Source organism: Saccopteryx bilineata, chromosome 5, assembly GCF_036850765.1.
Source record: "Saccopteryx bilineata isolate mSacBil1 chromosome 5, mSacBil1_pri_phased_curated, whole genome shotgun sequence".
NCBI lineage: Eukaryota > Metazoa > Chordata > Mammalia > Chiroptera > Emballonuridae > Saccopteryx > Saccopteryx bilineata.
This window is the reverse complement of record NC_089494.1, coordinates 14,909,157-14,931,655: the sequence shown is the minus strand read 5'-3', so window position 1 is coordinate 14,931,655 and position 22,499 is coordinate 14,909,157. Positions and strand designations below refer to the sequence as shown.

General features: G+C 45.8%; 1 protein-coding gene across 1 annotated transcript; it reads right to left on the bottom strand.

The window, feature by feature from the left end:
• Positions 1–4,025: 4,025 nt before the first annotated feature.
• Positions 4,026–7,047, bottom strand: RNF228 (ring finger protein 228). Its single transcript, XM_066280007.1, has one exon. The coding sequence runs from the start codon at positions 6,274–6,276 to the stop codon at positions 5,278–5,280; it is 999 nt and encodes a 332-aa protein (XP_066136104.1). The 5' UTR covers positions 6,277–7,047; the 3' UTR covers positions 4,026–5,277.
• Positions 7,048–22,499: the final 15,452 nt, after the last annotated feature.

The following is a 22,499-nucleotide window of genomic DNA, read 5'->3' as shown; positions in this document are numbered from 1 at the left end:
TTTTCTTCCCAAGCAATAACTGTCTATTTCTTACTTGGAATTAATCATTCCTCAAAACAAAAACTAAAGCAATTGCTCCCTACCTGTCAAGTTTGACTACACAATATTTTTAAATGCACACACAGTAGAATAGAAATACAAAGTTCCCCTTTCTATGTGATGGAGACTACTAGTTGTCATAGTGGTTAGAAATAGCTGAGCCTACCATGTATTGCTATGGTTCTTGAAATACTAGCTGTTGAAATAAAAGCGGTCTGTCCTTGTAATGATGAGACACTTTCTCTTCTGTTTATTTTGTGATGTGCTTTTGTAATAGTAAAAGATAAAAAAAAAACTTCTTTGCATATTTTCTCTACCCACTTTCCGCCACTTCAATACTCCCTCACTCCCCCATTTCCATCCCAGGGAGACTCAATACTTCTAAACCAAAGATAATCCAATTTCACATGCAAAGACAACATTTTTTTCTAAAGGTAGCGTGCATATTCTTCCTGGGCTCCTAGGAATATTCTTGCAAGTTGGACATTTAATACTTTTACTTCCCAAAATGTACCTTATAAATTTATATGGAAATAAACTTGTTTCTCTTTGGCATATTTTAGTTTTGCACATGAGAACAGAAGCCTTAAGTTTTTGATGGATAGAAACAATGTTAATGGTGTATAGTATGAAGCTTTTTAAATGGACAATCAAATGAAATCAAGCAGAAGATAGATGAAATCTCTCTCACATTTTCCTCATTCATATCATTTCAAACTGAAACCTGGCTGCAGTCATTTCTAACACTCTTTTCAGAAATAGTTACTGTAGCAAATATCAGATCATCATCAAATTTACACTCTAACATATACAATAAAAAACATAGTATTTCAAAGGAAGAAATGTAAATGCATACTTATCAGGGGTGCAGTTCATTGCCCATAACATAAATTTAGTCATCTTTGTATCATAGCAGAAATGTTAAATACAAATATTATTAGCTAATGGTAAAGAAATGATTAATGAGGATATGAGTTGGATCATAGAATAACGGGAGTTACTCAGTTATTGAGATTGTAAATTTAGCAAGTCTATAAAGGATAATTTATTTCAAATGGCAAAAGTTGAAAAATTAATAATATGGGAAGTAACCAATAATGTGAAATTTACTAGATCTTGTTCTCAATATGCGGGAAATTTCGCTGCAATGTGAGCTTGATCTAACTATGCAGGTGCTGCTAAGTCTGGAGAAGTTGGTGTGGACATTCTCATATAGGCAGGAAGCAACAGAAGTCATACCTTGAATCTTACGATGCAGAAAATGATGGGAAATGGAATCCAAGTGTCCTTCAGTCTCTCCACTGGCTCCTGACATGCAAATAAGGCAGTAGGAGTTTCACCACAATAGTATTGACTTTTCTCAGTATTTTTTCACCTTTTACAAATCCTCATGAAGTAAGGAAAACAACAAAGTCACCCAGGGTCTCGAGAGTTATTGAGCGGCAGCATGAGTGAGGGGAGCCAAGTTGCTTAACGGTCAATGGAAAGTTTCGCAATCAGCCAACTCAGCTGAATATTTGTGGGCCGTTTACTATGTGCTGGGAACTGGCTGAGGCACAGTGAATAGAGCGGCTGAGCAGACCAGCTTCCTTCCTTGTTTTTACATTTTGGTTGCAGGAGATTGATATAAAAAAATGTAACAAATAAATAAGACCACTGAAGATAATAATAAGTGTTAGGAAGAAAATAGAACTTCAATAGATAGTCATTTGGGATAGAGTGGTCGAGGCAAACCTCACTGGGGTGGTGATATTAGACCCTCATAGACCTGAATGAAAACAAGGGCATAGATCCACATAAGGCTTTAATGTCCAAAGCCTTTCACTCATATACTCTTTGTGTGTAGAAATCCTTACACGAACCTCACAAGGTAAGCGGAACTGATACTTTCTGTGCCCATTTCACAAATAGGAGCTTAAGGCTCTAAGAGGCTAAATGATGTGCCAGAGTCTTTCCAAGAAACGGGAGCATCAGTATTCAGACTCACATCTCCTGGATACAGTTACTGGCCCTTAGACTCCCAGGCCCAGTGTTCTTTCTGGGTATGGACACCGTTCACCAATCACATTGCATTCAGAGGCCAAGTATTTAATCCATCCCCCGCAAGATGGTTTTTTCACTTGAAACTTAGATGCTATGGAAGCATGATGTTATAATTCTAACCTGCAGTCCCAGAATCTAGGCAGAAACTGGGCCATGGGGACCAGGACTTCTTGAGCAGGTGTGCTGGCTGAGCAGGTAAGGCTTTTTGCAGCGACTTTACTGGTCCTTCACATTCATGGGCCGGAGATGTGTCCAGGATTGAAGCAACCTCTTCCAAGAAGACGAGAATTTCCATGGGCAGGGAAAGAAGTACCTCAGTGCCACCAGGAACCCTCCAGACAACTCTGATCATTTCAACAATTACTTCTAAACACCTGCTTAAGGTACTATGTGCCAGGACTTTCCATATGATGTAGGCAGAAGTGATTAAATCAACACCTGCACAACAGAGGGACATCAGAATATCAGAAAACCATTAGAAACCAGAAAAATGTTTTTCATCACCCCATCCCACCACTTGATTCCTGAAAAGCTAGAAATGGGCAATAAAACAAGGTCAGCCAAGAAAAAGAATTTCTCCATGTGTAGGCATTGGGCTATTTATTGTATCTATTTGATTTCAAAGTATTCTAACTCAAATTTCTCAGGACAAGAAATTTACATGTGCAACCCACGAAAGAAGTAAAGTGTAGCTTGCTTTGTGACTGAGACTATTTAAACTCACCTTTCTCATTTATGAGGAGTAATTTAGTCTATGTCATTAGGGGATGTTCCTCTGTGGGACATAAACTCTATAAGAAGCAAGCTGGTCCCCAAGTAACTTTAGAGAGACTTGCAAGTTGCCAAATTAAGGGAACAAAATAACAAATGTGTATACACACATGTATACATGGTTACATCCACGAAGCCAAGTTTTGTCGCTAGTGTATACATGCACACATACGCACATACATATACACGTGTAGATGCACTTGTACAACTAAACAGCTGTGGATGCAAATAGAATCTCAGCACTGGGTGTCAACAAAGAATAAAAGATAAAAATGAGTATAGAAGCAACACAAGTTAATTGTTGGAAGTAAATTAAATAATAAATTAAAGCCAGTCTCTGAAATGCAATTCTTAGTATTAGGAACAAGAAAAGTTCAGAGATTGAGAACAAACTCTGACAACAGAGTTGGTGGATGTTAGTGTAGCAAACAGGTAAGCCACTTTCCTCTCCAGGATACAGCAGATCTTACCGGGCCTTCAGAAGTCCAGTTAAAATCTAGAAATAATCGCATGAAATGCCCACACTAGCAATGTGCATTTCAATGTGTGAGTTAGTTCTCTATCAGCTCCATTCAGAATGTGAAATTGGGCTTTGGGAGGGATGGGGGTCTATATTTCAGGAAGAGAAAGATCACACAAAGAACCTGGAGCAATTTCCTATAAAATAAATTTCTTGAGAATAGTTCTTTTTCTATAAATGCTTCTTGTTTTAATTAAGACAACGCAGACATATAACACAACTTATTGCAATTCCTAAATCACAGCCATACCACTTATCAATGGCCAGTAAACTACTTTTCTCTATGATCAATACAAATGTTCCATTCAATTTCAGATACGAGAATAGTGTCAGGATAGCATGCAGACAGCTTGCATAAATACATGAGGAATAACGGCATACCCTCAGCAGCTTCTGTGATGTTTAGGTGTGAAAACTTCGTCTTATTCCAAATTTCAAAAGATGGAATAAAGAATGTTTTCATATAAAATGCACTTGGAATAGTTGGGCTTTTTTTTTTCTTTAAAAAGGCATTGAATACACCTGCAACACGCATTGCAATTCATCTTTTTTAGTTACAAAATCAGATAGGTATGTATTCTTTTTCATTTAATGTGACTGGAATGTGAACATTTTAGTAGTTTCCAATATCAAACAGCTAAATTCAAAATAATATTTTATGTTAAGTGTAATGTATATTTGTAATCAAAGGAAGAATGACTTGTCAGTTTAATTTTTGGGAACTATTTTCTATTATCAGATAGCTGATAATCATTAGTTTCACAGCACAAAATCTTGAATCAGTTACCGACACACCCTTATATCCTGCTAGTTTCGAAATGAATCTGGACTGTAGGCACGGAAGAAACGTTGCTATTGATCAAACACCTTTTCCGGAAATGTTAAAGCACAAAATTTCCGGATTTATATATTCTTAAATAAATTATTTTAAAAAATAAAATTAAGAAAAAGGGCGAAGGAAGCTTGTAGTTTATCAGCGTGAATAGCTTTCAATATCTTCCAGGTGGGGGCAACAGTAAGTCAGTTTTGAGAGGAGATGGGAGAACAAGATCTCGAAGCTCCCTCAGTCCAGTTACTTCCTGGTAGTAGTGCCGTGAGTAAAACCACCACAAGCTGCCAGGAGCCCCGTTTCCAGGACTTGGGGGCTCTCGCAGCGCGGTGGGTAGCAGGATCCGCCTCTCGGTGAGCCCAGCCACAACTGCTCCGCTACCACAGCCTGCACTCCCAGTGCGCACGCGCGCTGCGCACCTGCTGGATCGCGCAGTTGCTGGAGGTTGGTGCGCCCAGCCGCTTGGCTCCCGCCCGCGCGGTGCCCTTGGGGGAGTGGACACCACCCTCAGTGCTCCAGCTCAGTCACTTTTCAGGACCTCCAGAAAGGAGGGAAACCTTTCTCTTTCCTTTAACATCTCATTCTTCCACTAGACAAATCAAGTGCATTCACAACTGCTGCAGCCGTGCGCGCGCGCGCACCTGCAACCTTAGAGAAACACTAAAGTCACGGTAGCCAGAAAACCAGCGTTCAGGCAGGGTGACGGGGATCCCACTTCCCTATCCACCTGTTTTCGCAAATCCTCGGACGCTGGGAAGGACGGCTGAACACTGCAGAGGATGAGGGTGGTGCGTGATGCAGAGGTTGATCTTGCAGAGTCGGGGAGATGGACTTCCCACCAGCATCCCCGGCTCCTCCATTTCCCTCTCTAGTCCAGCTCGGAGGCGGCGGGGCGTGGAAAGCTCGAGAGGCGAAAAACAGAAGCCCCGCAGTAGCGGAGCGACGAGGGGATGCGCGTCCGGGGGCCACAGAGAGAGGGCAGAGAAGCTTGAGCGCACGGAGCCAGAGGTCCCCTCCTTCCAGGGCTTGCAGAGCTGAAAGTGCGTGCGGGCGGGAGACCAGGCGTGTGACTTGACTATGTGTCGCTCCTCCGCACACCGCCCGCCGCCGCCCGCGTCCTCTGGCCGCCGCCGCCCCCAGCCGAGCCCGCGGCCGCGCCCTCGGGTCGGTACTTGAGCCAGCAGATGAGCCAAGTGACGACAACCGAGAAGAGTGCCAGAATGCTCGCCACCGACAGGCAGATGGGTCCCACGGGAGAGGGCGACCCTGCAGCCGGGGCCGCGCCAGGGGGCGCCCCGCCGCTGGGGGGTCCCGTGCCGCCACCGCCGCCATAGTGGTTGACGAAGATGAGGCCGGTGAAGAGCAGCACCACCATGGAGAGGAAGGAGAAAACCACGCACACGCAGCCGGCGGTGAGGGCGGCGCGCTTGCAGTTCTGGCAGCTCTCGTAGGCGCCCGGGGCGCGCAGGCCGGCGCGGGCGCGTGGCCCGCGGGCCGCGTCCTCCCTGGGCGGCGGCGGGGCTGGAGCGGGCAGCGGGGTCACATTTGGCGCTGGGCCGCGAGCAGGTAACGGCGGGAGGCGGTCCTGGGGCAGCGGATCGTGCGCGACGCGCAGGGCCAGCGGGAAGGCCTCGGCGAGCTTGGTGTTGTTGGGCAGGCCGTGCACGCGGCTGTCGGGCAGCGGCGTGCGGTGGCGGCACACGGGGCACGCGATGGCGCCGGGCGGGCTGCGCCAGGGCAGCGGGCGCTCGGGCGCGGCGGCGGAGGCGGCGGAGGCGGCGGCCGCGCGGAGCTGCAGCTGGCTCAGGCACTCCTGGCAGAAGGTGTGCAGGCACGCCAGCAGCTTGGGCGCGCGCCGGTCCGCGTCGAAGTAGTTGTAGCAGATTTTGCACTCGTACTCCTCGAACGGAGGGAGACCGGGGACCGTCACCACTGTGCTCGGACCTCTGGGGTGTCCGTGGTCCCGGGCTCCGGCCGCAGTGCTCCCCGCTGCCGTGGAGCTCCCGGGACTACCGGCTGGGCTCCGCTCGCCACCGCCGCCGCCACCACCGCGGTCGCTCGCCGGCGCTGCCATGGCATGATCCGCCCCTCATCGGGGGCAAGGTGAGGCGCCCTCCTCCCCCTCCGCCGCCGCGTCGGCTCGGGGCGGGGAGGAGGCGCTGCGGCCACCCCCGCTGGCTGCTGTCGCCGGGTGGGGGAGGCACCGCTGGCTGGGCCGCGTTGGGGTGCAGCGGCGACCGCCCCCCGATGCCGGCGCCTCGGGTCCTCCCAGCCCCGGGGGCTTCTCTGCTGTTCCCCAGGGGCCTCTCACTGCAGCTCTACTTTGGATACCGGTTTTCGTTGGAATTGAGAGTCGAGGGCGGCTGGGGAGTGGGGCCGTGCGGGAACAGGGGTCGGGGTGCGGGAACAGGGGTCGGGGTGCGGCTACTCCAGGATGGGGCCCTCGTGAGGCATCTCCTCCCCAGCGGAGCCACACTCGGGGCGGCGGTGGGCGACCTGGTCTTGCTTCTCCCTTCCACCCGTCCCGCGCTCTCCTCCCCTCTTATCCCGGCTGTTCCCCGCGTGTCCTCCTCGGTCTGGGGCTGAGTCCCAGGCGAAGCCTCCTCTCCCCCCGCCAGCCGGAGCTCACCGGTGATGTAATGTGGGACCCGGGCAGGGAGGGGACGCAGCGGCCTCTGCGGAGGCGGCGGAGGCGGCGGCGGCGGCGGTTCCTGTCCGTGGAAATCGTGATCTCATTTCTCTGTCCCAGGGCGAAAGCCAGCAATCACCGGGCCACTGACGGTTTCCGCTTTTATTAGCAGAGCGCAAGCGGCCCCGCAGCCTTCGTCTCAGGGTGGAAGCGGAGAGCTGGCACTTTCCCTTCACCATTGGGAGGAACTGTCGGACCTGAACAGCACCTTTGTGTTTTTGTTTTTCATCCAGAAATGCTGCTTCTTGAGACTTAAGGAGACGCGAAGACACAGACTCAGCCCGGTCTGGCGATGTCCTGACGCTGACCACAGAGGATGGAGGTAACTGTTTCGCTGGTGCACAGGCGGCTACAGAGGCCGAGAGGGGGAAATGTTGTTGCCAAACAGGCTCACAGACTGTCAACGTGCAGACTAAACCGAGCCCCTGGCGTCACCCGCCGCCTCCACTTAAAATGTTAATGCAGAAATGTAGAGAGAGAGCTGAAAAACTCGTTAAGTACCATGGGACAGGTCTTTTTGATTTTATTAAAACTAATAGAAGTTTGGCCTGACCTGTGGTGGCGCAGTGGATAAAGCATCGACCTGGAAATGCTGAGGTCGCCAGTTCGAAACCCTGGGCTTGCCTGGTCAAGGCACATATGGGAGTTGATGCATCCAGCTCCTCCCCCTTTCTCTCTCTGTCTCTCTCTCCTCTCTCTCTCCCATTCTGTCTCTCTCTCTCCTCTCTAAAATGAATAAAAAAAAAAACTTATAGAAGTTTGTCTAAGCAGGTTAGCAAAAAAGCAGCACTTCTTGAAGGAACACTCAGTAGAATATAGGAGTGGTGGGTTTGGGGCACCGTCTGAGGGGCGCTGTTCAGATGTTACGAACCACAAAGTTCCCCCTGTTTCCCCAGGTTGGACCTCACCCTGTGAAAAGAGACACCCCCTTCTCAACAAGGAAGGAGAAGAGGACAGAGCTCTGGGGTCTCAGAGAAGGGAATTTCCTCACCTTCTCTGCATTCTCTGCAGAAGACAGCAGGATGTCCCGGGGAATATTGGTGGAGAGGAAAAATGAATGGGAAGCAAGCTAAAGGCAAAGAAAGAAACCACCGACAGGCAAGAGAAGGAATTGTCACAAATAACTACTACCTTTCTATGACATTTAAAAAAACATTTTTATTTTTTGTGACTAGTGAAGGTGATAGGTGTCTGAAGTTTTTTTTTTTAAATTTTATTTATTCATTTTAGAAAGAAGAGAGAAAGGGAGAGAGAGAGAGAGGGAGAGGGAGAGAGGAGAGAGAGACAGAGAGAGAAGGTGGGAAGGAGCTGGAAGCATCAACTCCCATATGTGCCCTGACCAGGCAAGCCCAGGGTTTCGAACCGGCAACCTCAGCATTCCAGGTCAACACTTTATCCACTGCACCACCACAGGTCAGGCAGATGTCTGAAGTTTTTTAAAAAGTCATTGATAGCATTTAGAGAGAGAAGAAAGGATAAAGAGAGAAATACTGAATTGTTGTTCCACTTGGTTGTGCATTCACTGGTTGCTTCTCGCATGTGCCACAACTGCGGATTGAACCCACCACCTTGGCATTATAGGATGATGCTCCACCCACATGAGCTACCTGACCAGGGCTGATGTCTTAAGTTTGAGGGACTTTCGGTGAAGCTCATTAACAACCATGAGCTTTTCATTTCCAAGTGTATCTTAAAGTATGTCCTTTTGTTGACGGGAGGCTGTTGTGAGCAGAAGGCAGGGTAACGAGGCATTGAAAGAAGGCTTTGGCCTGACCTTGAAATAGTACATACAAACCTACCTCTTGGTGGAGGAGGTTGAGTGCCGGTCCTTGTCTTTCCCTCCTTGATTGTGAAGAGCCTGGAACGGTGCAGTTTATACATCGTTTTAACCTGGGTCCTTCTACATTAAGCTTTGATTAGCGCTGTGCTGAGAAGAGACATATTGCTGATGTCAGAAAAATTTAAGACAAAGCTTGGAGAGGAAAGAAACTCAGAAACAGGAGGGGCTAGCGTGCATTGAAGTTTTTGTCCCTCCCACCCACCTATTTCTTAGTACATGTGCAACTTTGAGGTTGAAGGGCATTGAAAAAGAGTTCTCTCTGCACCTGGCCTGCATTTGGTAAAATGTTTTAAGATTTTTGAAGTTCCGCTTCTATTATGCATTGTCACCATGGAATGGGAAGAATTGACCATGGGGCTACTCCAGGTTCTCTCAACCTCAGCACTACTGACTTTTTGAGCTGGGTGATACTTTGTTGTAGGTGCTGTTCTGAGCATTGTCAGATGCTTAGCAACATTCCTGGCCTCTGTCCACTTGACAGAAGCATCAACTCTCCCTACTGGTGACAACCAAAATTCTCCTGGGTACAAAAATCACCCCTGGTTGAGGATCACAGGTCTACACCAAAGTCACAGATTTGTTTAAAGTGAAACCCAAAGCAGAAACGCCTCCCAACTCTTAACCAGTGCAACCAAAGACAGCATGACCAAATTTACCAGCCACTGGCATTTCTTCCGTGGCTCGTGGTACCTTGGATCCCACAGCACCATCTTCAAGAGGTCCAGGTACGGTTTATGTCAGTAATGCATTCTGTTGATGGGGGCATAAACAATGGCTAGAATTTGGTTAACAAGGTGGGAATAATTTGTTTTAGGGGAACCCAGCATCTCCGATTATTTAATATCCTGGGGCCAGCCACTCATCTTTGGACTCACAAAGGCGGCATGTAGGATTTCTGTCAGTGCAATGAGTGTAAGTTCTCGTGACACAGGCCATGGGCATCTACCCTAACGGACTGTAAGGTTCATCGTTCATAGTGTCCCCTGTAGCTCTAAATAGAGAACTGTGGTTAGTTGGGTAGAAATTAAGTTTTCACTATGGTGAAAGATGTGTTGACAGAGATCATAAGTCAGGAACAAGGTACTCAATATGCACATCAGGATTTGAATGGGCTTTGCTGGAATCCAGTTCATGCCTTATCTATATCAAACACTCAGTATTTCCTGAATTATTTTCTTTTTGAGAACGCAAGTAAGTGGGAGGCAGCAGCGGTCTCAGGTCATCTCTTGTAGACATTCTCTCCATTCGCCATCTAAAGGGAGAGAATGGCCCTGGCCAGTTGGCTCAGTGGTAGAGCGTCGGCCTGGCGTGTGGAAGTCCCAGGTTCGATTCCCGGCCAGGGCACACAGGAGAGGCACCCATCTGCTTTTCCACCCCTTCCCCTCTTCTTCCTCTCTGTCTCTCTCTTCCCCTCCCGCAGCCAAGGCTCCATTGGAGCAAGAGATGGCCCGGGCACTGGGGATGGCTCTGTGGCCTCTGCCCCAGGCACTAGAGTGGCTCTGGTTACAACAGAGCGATGCCCCAGATGGGCAGAGCATCGCCCCCTGGTGGGCATGCTGGGTGGATCCCGGTTGGCGCATGCAGGAGTCTGTCTGACTGCTTCCCCGTTTCCAGCTTCAGAAAAATATAAATAAATAAATAAATAAATAAATAAAGGGAGAGAATGTTTTAGTTTTTAGGGTTGACTGTCCGAGTCCAATTGCTAGGTCTCTCTTCACCCTCTGTGTAGCATTAGAAGTGCTGCTTAACTGCTCTGTGCCTTTCTTTTCCAAACTGTAAAACGGGATGCGTAGTTACCACGTAAGTCTGTTATGAGGCGTGAACAAATTGTACACAGAATACATACGGAGAGTTCTGCCCGTTAACACTCATTACTTTTTATGTCAGGGGTTTTTGTCCCTCATCTCAACAACCCTCACAAACACCCTGTGAGAGAGGCCCAGAGGGTTCGTGTCACCAGCCCAGGGTGACATAGCCAGCAGTCACAGAGTAGTTCAGCTCTTCCACTATTTCAGAGAGAGAGACACAGGGAGCCTCTTAGAGACACCAGGAAGAGGCCTGGCCTATGAATCTACCACGCATTATTGATCTGTCAGCTGCAATAAATCCCTGTATAAAATATGAGGACAAAGTCAAATCTCATTGGCAGTATTGGAAGAGTAGATATATGGGCAGATAATGCCACTCAGAGGCGAGTAGTAAATGAGTCAATCAAACAGCTGACATTTTCAAACAGGAACTGGCCTCCTTCAAATCGACATTTATTGAGGTCCTACTCCAGAAGGCAGTACTGCTGTGTGATGAGCTACCTGACCTCCAGAAACCAAGAGTTTAAGAAAGGATATTAAACATGTGTTCAAAACTTGGAGGCAGAATGAGGCAGGTTTGTGGTCCAGGCACAAGGTCTGGTGGGCATGAAGAGGGGAGAGAAGTTATCTCTACTGCGGGCAGTTTCTGCAGACTCCTGGTCGGTGAGCTGGGGATTTAAGAGGGTACAGAGAGAAAGGCAGCAGGGAAAGCAGATGTGCTGAGGGCAGGGTGGGTGACCTGCTTCAGAGAGAGCATGCGACGTGTGGGGCGCTGTCCAGGGAAGCCTGGAATGTCACGCTAGCTGGCTGGGCTCAATTCTGCAGGCGACCCTTGCGTGTGTGGCGGGGCATGGAGCTTCAGGGTGCTGGGTTGGCTGGAGTTGAAATTGACCACCCAGAGAGAGACATAGCCATTAAGAGGTTAACCATTACTTACAGGCATCCCCAAACTACGGCCCGTAGCATGCGGCCCCCTGAGGCCATTTATCCGGCCCCCCGCGGCACTTCCGGAAGGGGCATCTCTTTCATTGGTGGTCAGTGAGAGGAGCACTGTATGTGGCGGCCCTCCAACGGTCTGAGGGACAGTGAACTGGCCCCCTGTGTAAAAAGTTTGGGGACCCCTGCTAGGAGCTAGTTGTCACTGCTGTATACTGCAAAGAGAAAATGTAAAAAAGAGGAAGAATGTGCTCTATTCATGGCTAGTGGTTCAGAAGAAGCGCTCTGCTTCCAGACGGCCCGTGCCATTCCTAGCTGTGCAGTGCTGGACAAGGCCCTTAACCTTTTTCTACCTTGGTTTTCTCTTCTGCAAAATGGGAGAGTCCTATCTACTTCAGGAAGTTGTTGTACAGTTAAAGTGAGTTAACATATATTAAGCTTCAAACAGTGCCTGGTACAGGGTATGTATCTTAAAAATGTTAAAAAACAAAACAAAACAACTTATCTAAAGAGTCCCAAATTGCTTATTCTAGGTAAATTATTTCTTTATTGCTAAATAAAAATAATTCAGAACAGAAGCTACCTTGACCAGGTGTTCAAAGTTAACACCAACAGTGACAGGTCAAGTTGATCACACTTACTCCGGAAACAGTGTTTTGAGAATGACACTGTCTGTGATGCTCCTCCCAAACTCCATAAGCCCAGTCTTCTCACGGGGAAAACATCAGCCAAATCTCAACAGAAGGACGTTCTACAAAATGCCCCTCCAAACTTTCAAGGTCGTCAAAAACAGGAAAGTCTGTCGCAGCCATGAGGAGCTTAAGGAGACAGGACAACTAAATGTGATGTGATATTCTGGATGGGGTCCTGGGCCAACAACAACAGAAAAGGACATTCGGTAAAAACTAAGGAAACCTGAAGAAAGCGTTGCCTTGAGTGAATAATCCTGTATCAATATTGGTTATTTTTTAAAATGTGGTCAATTTATGGAAATTGCAATCACAAGACCACTAAAATTCCTTGGAATTAAGATACAAGTGATACACTGTGCACTTGTATCACTTCAAGTAAGATCCATTAAGCAGGTTTGAAAAACCCTTTGAAGAAATATTTGACTTAGCCTTAGAGTATCTAATCACAATGTGCAGATAATTGTAATTCTTTTTAAAGTGTATGAGAAATAGTGTGTAACTACCTTAAAGCAAAATCAGAAGAGAGAATTTAAAAATTGCTTTATAACCCAACACTTCAGCATAACTATTACCATTATCAATTTATTCTAACAGATATGTGTTTTTAGTTATAATGCATGTTCCTTGTTTCACTTTAATTCAAATTATTCATTCAAATCTCTATTTATTATGATAACTACTGTGTGTGAGACAGTGTTTTTTGCAGTTGGTGATATAAAAGACAGTGGACAAAACAGGCAATATGCTGTCCTCACAGAGCTAACGTCCTAACATTATGAGTGTTTTTGTGTGATGCAGACAATAAACAAACAAATATTGATAAATAAATATGATAGCAAGTGGAAGGTGCTGTGAAGAAAAATACAGTAGAGCAGGGGGCAGGAAGTGCTGAGGTGTGGAAGAGGTTGTTTGCTATTTTAAATAAGGTGGTCTGGAAGGCCCATCCAATTAAGTGACACTTGAGCAAAGACCTTAGGAAGTGAGGAACAGACCATGTGGTTCTCTAAGGGAACAATGTCCAAGGAATGTGAACAGCATGTGCAAATGTCCTGAGGTGCAAATATGTTTGATGTGTTCCAGGAACAACAAGGAAGCCAAGAATAGGAGAGCAGATTGAGCAAGGGGAGGGGATAAAAGATGAGGGCATGAAAGGTGTCAGGGCAGGGATGATCGGATAGGGACTTCTAGACCCTTTTAATATTTTTGTATATTTAATTCGCATGAAATGAGAAGCCAAGTGGAGGGTTTTTATTTATTTATTTTATTTATTCATTTTAGAGAGGAGAGAGAGAGGGAGAGAGAGAGACAGAGAGAGAGGAGAGAGAGACAGGGGGGAGGAGCTGGAAGCATCAACTCCCATATGTGCCTTGACCAGGCAAGTGCAGGGTTTCGAACCGGCGACCTCAGCATTTCCAGGTCGACGCTTTATCCACTGTGCCACCACAGGTCAGGCAAGTGGAGGCTTTTGAGTAGAGAGATACATAATCTGATTTAGGTTTCAAGAGAATTACTATCGCTGCTACATAAAGAGTAGTTTCGAGGGGACAAGTTTAGGAGCAGGTAACCTGAGTAGGCGGCTCTGTTAAGAAACTAGAGAAAGATAGGTGCCTAGGATTCATGAGACCACTTGGGGTCTGTATGGGAATATGAGGCCTGCCGGATTTGCTGGTGTGTGTTCGGGGCGGGGGGGGGGGGCAATTTCTAAGGCTTTTGTTAGTTAGTAGCAGTCACTACCTTAACAAACATGTAATCAGCATTTTTTCCAGAATGTCAGTAATATTTATAACCAGGACATTTTTCATTTTCTTGCTCAAATAGCACGTCAGTGATGCTTACCCTGACCATCCAGTCTAAAACTGCAGCCTCCTGCCCGCTTCCTGCCCTTACTCTGCTGTATTTGATTCCCTAGCTGGAGAACTGGTGGGGCCCAGTGCACATCGAAAATGTGGGGCCCTTGTTAAAAATAATTAAGAATCTCAAGAAGGTTGCTGGGAGCGCATTAAAGCCAGCACAAGGCCCTCCCGAGTGCAGGGCCCTGTCACATTCCCATGAAGCCAACCCTGCACACATGTCTTATATTTAATTACCTTATTTGCTTACTGTCTATCCCTCATATTCACGTAAGTCGATGGAAGGTAGGGATTTTTGTGTTTTGTTCTCTGCCGTATCCCAAATGCTTAGAATGGTGCCTAGCATCAGTAGACACTCAAAATATATTTTTCAATAAATAGGTGATTTTTAATTGCTGATTAACATTTTATCCAATCATTGTACCATAATTTCCTTAAGCATTCTTCCATCAGTGGATAGCTGGGTGGAATATTTTGCTGCTGTAGATCAGGTGGCAATTAAAATGTTCATCATGTGGCCTTTTCCTTATTTGGGATTAGTTCTCTAAGACTGATTCTCAGAAGTGGAATGTTCACAGGCAATTATCCTTGAACAATATAATTTGCAAATATTATTGGCTGCATGAGTTCAAATCACATTAAGCATTAATTATTCTTTGACAATTTGAGGTTTTTTGTTTAAGAACACATTCTATCACCCAAGAAAGTGCTTTTTATTCTGTTAACGTTCATGAATACTTTTTTGAAAAAAGAATATTTTTCTTCTTCAAGAATTTCACTGTAAGTATTCAAACCATTTATTTTTCTATTGCTTATTTCAATTTTGTTTCAGTGAGATATCAGTAAAGAAAGAATAATTAGGTCAGTTTTATAATTAACGTACATTCACCCCGTTTCCTCACGTTTTCTTGTTTCATTGAGTTTTTGGTGTTTCAATTCTTTGTCACTATTTTGTCTTACTATTTAAACTGTAGTTTATGTAAGAAAATGCATGTTCCCTGGTTCCCCAGGGAATTAGAAGTTTTTTTGTTTTTTTTGTGACAGAGACAAAGAGAGAGACAGACAGGAAAGGAGAGAGATGAGAAGCATCAGTTCTTTGTTACGGCATCTTAGTTGTTCATTGATTGCTTTCTCATATGTGTCTTGACCGGCAAAGGGGCGGGGGCTAAAGCAGACCTAGTGACCCCTTGCTCAAGCCAGCGACCTTGGGCTCAAGCTGGTGAGCCTTTCTCAAACCAGATGAGTTCACACTCATGCCGGTGACCTGGGTCCTCCATGTCCTAGTCCGATGTTCTATCCACTGCGTCACCGCCTGGTCAGGCTAGAAGTTGCTTTCAAAATTTTCCGCTCTCTATAAGCATAATTATTAGAGGTGCCCAGCGAAAGAGAAGGGCTGGGGCCCCAGTGGCTGGTAAACCTTGTGGTTGGTCATTACTTATGCAAACCAGCCGGCAGATCAGTGGGTACTGTGGTTGGCATTTGTGTCAGCCAGCAGTCCCCAGGCCCATCAGGTGTTTACGGAGCAGGGCTAAAGAGAATCAGGTCTAAACAGGATGGGAGTGGGGGGAGAGCATCACAGGGGCTTGCAGCTCCTGCGTCTTTCTGCTCCCATTTTACGATGAGGGCGCTAACACAGAACACCCAGGGCCAAATTGCTTACCCGGGGCCATAGCATAAACTCAGCTACAACCAAGGCTGGCTTCCTTCTGAGGACTCTATGGGAAAATCCTATTCCCAGCCTTCTGCGGCTTCTGGAGGCTGCGTACATTCCTCGGTCTGTGGCCACATCACTTTGAGCTCCCTTCTCATCTCGCCCTGACTCTGACCCTCCTGCTTCTGTCCCATAAGGACCCTGGGATTACCCAGGGCCCACTTGGATAATCTCCCTGTCTCAAGATCATAGCTTAATCATATCTGCAAAGTCCCTTTTGCAGGATATAAAGTAAGACATTCATAGGTTCTTGGGATTAAGATGTGGACATCTTTAGGGACCATTATTCTCTTGACCACGTAAACTCTGTAGCCCCAACAACGCTGCTCACAGTTAGTGACTGGCCCTTGAGTTACAGCCGCCCCAAGTCTCACTTAGCTACAGAAGGGCTGAGGCATCAATATCTCCTCATCCTTTATGGCCCACCAATGGACTGCAGTATACCGGTTCAGAAACTTCACCATAAAATGTATAATAATGTAAAAGCAGATTTCTTGTCTAGACTGCTAGCATCTATATTTATTTTCCTAAGAAAACGTCTCCTGTGCTGCCTGGAGGGCTAAGGAATTAACACCCCAAAGAACAGTCCTTTACCAAAGACTAACGGGAATGGGGTGCATACCCCAGCCCCCTTTACCCTTCTGGCAAATTAATCTCCTGCTCTCAGTTTCCCCAGTAGAACTGAGCTCCAACACTTGCAGCCACACCCTTCAGTGACTGCATTCTCCTCCCTGCTTCCTGTTCCTACCCCTACTGGAGTTTCCTGGGGATGTCCTCCTATCTCCGGGTCTGCTTCTAGGGGGGCCCCAGTTCAGATATGGGGAAAGCTTTGAAAGGAAAGCAGAGCAGAAGAAGAATGTTCAGGCATATTTACAAAGCCTGTCTTGTTAAACTCCTCTTAAAGTAAAAAGTTTCAAAGAGATGCAGGGCTTGGAAGCAGGGCCTCCCCTCACCTGGGAGTCTAGGAGGCTAACATCGGCCCACCTTAATCTCCGGGAGCCGTTCAAGAGATTATGCTTTACATGCCAACCAGCTGCAGGCTCGGTTCTCAGACAGCATCTTCCCCCTCCCAGCGTTTGTACCCTTTGCACAGCCACGGTTAACTGACCGGATGTGCGTTTCTCCAAACGGTCTCCTCGCGGCCTGGGCCCCTTTTCACCAAGTCCCCCTTGTAAGTCTGTTCTTTGACTACATGCTATAAAAACACTCCATTAGGTAGGAAAGTATTTGAAACTTAGTAAAACTCTTTCTCTTTGAGTGATGACTGTTCTTGAGGGCAAAAGTAAGATCTAGTATTTTTAACTACATGGCATAGATAGGAATAAATGAAGCTGGGATCATCTTGCATTTTTTAGTATTTTTTTGTTCTGATTTTTCTGTCACAGCAATGAATCCCAAATGCTAAAGGCTGCCTAAATGTTGTGAAATTACAGACACTCAAGTTCCTAGCCTCACACTAGGGATTCTCTTGACCTCTAAAGAGAATTATGGCTATAGGCGGTATAAATCTATGCACACTATATTGAACCACACCTTTGAAAGAAGAGGTGTTGTAGGTGCTCATGGGCTGTGGGCAGTGAGGATATGGCCCAGCCTTTGAATCTCTACTCTCTGGGGTGCTTTGCAAATATCTGAGTAGTGAAAGTCTTCCCAGGTCCAGCATGGCCAAATAAGGCCTTGATGTGTTTAATCACCAATTGCAAAATTTGAAAGGAAAGAGAATTTCAACTGAAAACATTTCAGACCCACTGTTACATCTTCACTCTTTAGCTTCCTTGTTTTATACACATAGTCTGTTTCTAATCTCTTAAATATTCTGGCTCCAAGAGCAATTTTAGAAAGGAACATCTACATTTGGTTAGAACAAAGATGAATAAAGGTGACAAGTTCTAGACCAGGGGTCCCCAAACTACGGCCCGTGGGCCACATGCGGCCCCCTGAAGCCATTTATTCGGCCCCACCGCACTTCTGGAAGGGGCACCTCTTTCATTGGTGGTCAGTGAGAGGAGCATAGTTCCCATTGAAATACTGGTCAGTTTGTTGATTTAAATTTACTTGTTCTTTATTTTAAATATTGTATTTGTTCCCGTTTTGTTTTTTTACTTAAAAATAAGATATGTGCAGTGTGCATAGGGATTTGTTCATAGTTTTTTTTATACTCCGGCCCTCCAATGGTCTGAGGGACAGAGAACTGGCCCCCTGTGTAAAAAGTTTGAGGACCCCTGTTCTAGACGATCTAGATATAAATGATCTCAACTCACCTTGAAGTAGTTCAGGATAGTCACTGTTCTTTTTTCGTTTTTGTTTTTTTAATTGTGGTAAAAAATACACAACATGAGATTTATCACTTTAACCATTTTTAAATGTACAGTTCTACTTCTCCAACTATTTGCCATTGGGATTTTGAAAGGGATTGCACATCTGCTAATATTGGGGGAATTGATTGCTTCCATAATGCCAGTTAGGGGCAAAGGCTGGGGGTGACATTTGGCAGGCATGGAGACCTGGGTGTGTCTGTCTGAAGAACTCAGGCAATGTCTTCCATATCTCTTCGCATCATCTACATGGGACTGATTTGCAGCAGTGCCCTTGCCGAATCGGAGCAAATGGATCCTGAGGTTATACTGAGCCAAGCCAGGCTGGCTCTGTTAGATGAGATCTGCTTAATTGCCTCCTCACAGGATGATTTTGTAGTATTTCCAACAGAGGGAAATGAGAGATGAATTACCTTTCATCTACCATGGTGAATCATAACTGACTTTTTTAAAATATATTTTTCTCCTTGGGCACAATATATCCTCCTTCCTAATTTCTTTTAAAGAATGTTCTTCCAAAAGCCTATAAGAGTTCAGAAACCTTTAAATGTTGCATTATTTGTTTGGCCAGACAGATCCCTTCAGAGTCATTACTGATTCATTCCTAGAGTCATAAAATCTGCCAAAGGCGCATTCGCTGAATTACTAATAAGCAGCTTTGGTTTTTAGGGGACTGAGACAGCTGGAAAGGGCAGACCCGTGAGGGGAGATCACATCCACCACCATGCAGGGGTGAGTGGCTCACTTCAAACCGGAGCACAGTTATAAGCTGGAAGCTCACAGGATTTTGGAGGCCCTTTTTAAGAAAAACAATTTAAATCAGTAGATAAGAAATACTCATTTAGAATTACAAATCACCAGTATAACACAAACAGTATTTAAAAACTGCAGACTCTTAAAAAAATCTCAGAATATAGAAAATAGCACTTTTTTGTGATTAGCTAACAGGTATACCCATTAATAAAATTATTGTTTGTATACATTTAATTGCTTATTCTTACAAGATAATGTCCTACTTTCTACTAAGAGAATAAAAAAGAGAAATCAGAATTTCTTCTAATGTGGTGGATTGAATATTTTATTATTATTATTATTATTGATAATGTGAAAAGGTTTCTTTTGTCTTCACAAGTTATTATTGCTATTGGCTTGTACATTTTTAGGATTATTATCAATTGAAGGAAAACCTCTCTCAAGTGTCTTTTATACATGAGCCATAGGATTTCAAGGCATTTCAGAGGTTTGTTGCAGGAACTAACCCTAAGTACTATTTGAATTGACACCACTCACTGACCAGCTTGGCTTCAGTGTCCTTAATGTGGTGACGTAGTCTGAATGTCATGTCAGGCCCTGCGCCTCCGTTTCACAAGGTGGAGTGTGAATCGGTGAAGTGAGAGGTAGGATCATTTAAAAAACATTGTTCTTGCCCTGGGGCAGCTGGTGGTAACTAAACTCTACAAGAAAGAGTCCATGAACCATATAAATACCCCACTACATGTAACCTCATCTACTTCCTTAGTCATGGCCCAAAGACACCCATGCTTACTCCTGTGCGCCCCCCCAACTCTAGGGGAAATATGACTGAAAAGAAGTGGAAGTAGGAAGAGACAGTGGCCTCAACCATTTCCGGTTAAAATGTTGTACTTGGACATTTTCCAAGAACGTGGCCATGGACACACTTACAAGTTTAAGTGAGGAGCCTTCAAACTTACACTTTGTTAGTTTCATGGTAGATCCATTTCTTCGTTTTCTTCCACCCAAATTTTTCTACCAGAGCTGCTGCTGTTTCTTTAGGAAGGATGTATGTTTGCCTCCTGGACTTAAGGACTGGATCTGCCCTAAGCATATGAGACATAGGAAACGTGGCTAATTTGTAAATTTGTTAAATATAATAGAACAGTTATTTGATATTATGTGAATCAGTGGCTTTGAAATCTGGCAATAGGTTAAAACATAACTTTAAAAACTCTATGCTTTCCTTGGCCACACACCCAGGCATTCTGACTCTGTGGACCCAAGGTGAGGTCAAGGAATCTCCCATTTTCAAATTTCCTAGTCAATTGCGACATGCTGCCAAGGTAGGGAACCGCTGATGTAGGCAAATACTTGGATGAAGGCCTATGCCGACTACACCTCCCAGGGCAGCAGAAAGTGTGAGCTTTCCAAGAGGCTTTTGATTTGGGGTAAGCAGGAGTGGTGACTCCCCCATCAAATCAACTGGACCAGCACTTAACAGGTTGTGAGAGCGTTAAATCAGACTCGTTAGAGTTTTAAGCCGAGAAAGAAACTTATGGGCTACTGTGGTTGAAATGTCCATTTCAGGCATGGCTGAGCGGAGGTTTAAAATAGCCTTACACAGAGCATTTCCCATGGAGAACATAACTTTCAATAACTTCTGTCAGAAGTCTTAGAGTTTTATTGCCATGGCACGTTCAAGTGTCCATTTCTTTTTATTTTTTCTTATTTTAGGATTTTTGAAATTCATGTTAGAGAGGAGAAACAGAGAGGGGGAGAAAAGGGGAAGAGCAGGAAGCATCAACTCCCATATGTGCCTTGACCAGGTAAGCCCAGGGTTTTGAACCAGCAACCTCAGCGTTCCTGGTTGACACTTTATCCACTGCGCCACCACAGGTCAAGCCTTATGCCTCCGTTTCTGACCTAGTCACTACACCCAGATTAGCCGATTGGCCAGACCTGGGGCACAGCACTCCAGGCGCACAGGGGTGGGGTGAGTCTCACTGACCCATGAGACCTGAGGAAGGGGGCAGTTATTCCGCACAACTTGACAAACGGGTGATTGGCCCAGTGACCTCTCGAGCCAGCTGAGGGTGGGCTTGCTTTGTCTCTGCTGAGTTCTCTGGCTTGTCCCGCCCCTGGTGCCATGTGCCCCGCCCTGCCCCTGACAATTAGGGCCCGGGAAGGGCTGTTCTGAAACCTGTCTGGTGATCTGCCACGTGGGCGAGGCTCCTGCCAGCAGTGCGGGTGTTGTAATAGTGGAAAATCAGGTTGTGAGTTAGATGAGGCTCAGTAGAGAGATGGAGTCAAGATCCAGAGCCAAAGGCGGAGTTGACTTCACTAGAGGATGTTTCCAAGTGCCCAGAGCCGTGGATCCTGACGTCGTTTCTGAGCAGAAGCAGGAACGGCTGGTGCAACCTGCAACCCACAGCCGCGGTGGTGCGCAGCCCAGCGCCCAGCTTACCGAACGTGTTGCTCTACAAGGCGATGGAGAAGTACTTTGTCACATTTATCTAGTACAGGTGAGCAGTAAGGTAGACACAACTGTGCCACCCAGTTCTCTCCTGAGGGAGGGTTCTGGCTGTGGGGCGGTTGATTAGAACAAGCTTCCAGCTGATGGCTCCTTCAGAGTCTGCCTGGGCTGCGAAGAGCCGCTGGCTCTGAGCTCTGCCCAGTCTTGGGTCAGCCACATCCAGAGGCGGGGTAGAAAGGCCCCGCCATTTCTGTCCAATAAGGGACAACCTCATTGGTCCAGGGGCTTTAGGGGCCTGCATTACGGTTCATCTGCCCTGTTCTTCCATCAGCTTTTACAGGCATTGATCCCGAGAACCACCTTAGATTCCGGATAGTTTCAGCGTCGCTTCTGGAAACCCCAGCCTGTGATGCCTGAAGTCAGTACCATCAGGTTGTGTTATAAAGGCCCATGAGAAGTAAGAGAAACATTACACATGCAAATTAATTTTTAACTAGTAAAAAGGCTAAAGCATTTCCGGATTCCTTCTCTTTCCCTTAAAATATAAGTTAAGGACATCACATTTAAAAATTTAATTTTTTATATGACAATAATTAAAGGTAACATAGAGTCTAAATTAGTAATTCTTATATAAAACAATTTTTAGAGTGCAGATTTCCCCTTTTGGATCTTTTAATTAGTTTTTCCAAAGACTCAAAGTAGGACATATTCTTTAATTTTGATAGATTTTGAGGGCCATGTAAATTCACAGGAAGTTGTACAGAGAAAAAGATCTGGTTTAATCAAATATTTGGGTATAAGGAGTCATTGTCTTCATCATATGTTTCCAATCAAAATTTTAAAAATTGAAATGATTACATTTAACACTGACACTTGTTGAAATAGTATAATTTTTCTTCTTTTTTTTTAATTTAGTGAGAGGAGGGGAGGCAGAGACAGACTCCCACATGCGCCCCCACAGGGATCTACCCAGCAAACACACTAGGGGCAATGCTCTGCCCATCTGGGGTCCTTCCTCCATTGCAACCAGAGCCATTTTTTAGTGCCTGAGGCGGAGGCCATGGAGCCATTCTGAGCATCTGGGGCCAGCTCACTCTAATGGTGCCATGGCTGCAGGAGGGGAGGAGAAGAGAAAGAGAGAGAGAAGTGAGAGAGGGAGGGGTGGAAAAGCAGATGGGTGCTTCTTCTGTGTGTCCTGACAGGGAATCAAACCTGGGACATCCACATGCCGGGCCAAGGCTCTACCAC

Excerpts from the sequence above, each read along its gene's own strand:
- RNF228 (XM_066280007.1), bottom strand. The coding sequence starts at position 6,276 with ATGGCAGCGCCGGCGAGCGACCGCGGTGGTGGCGGCGGCGGTGGCGAG.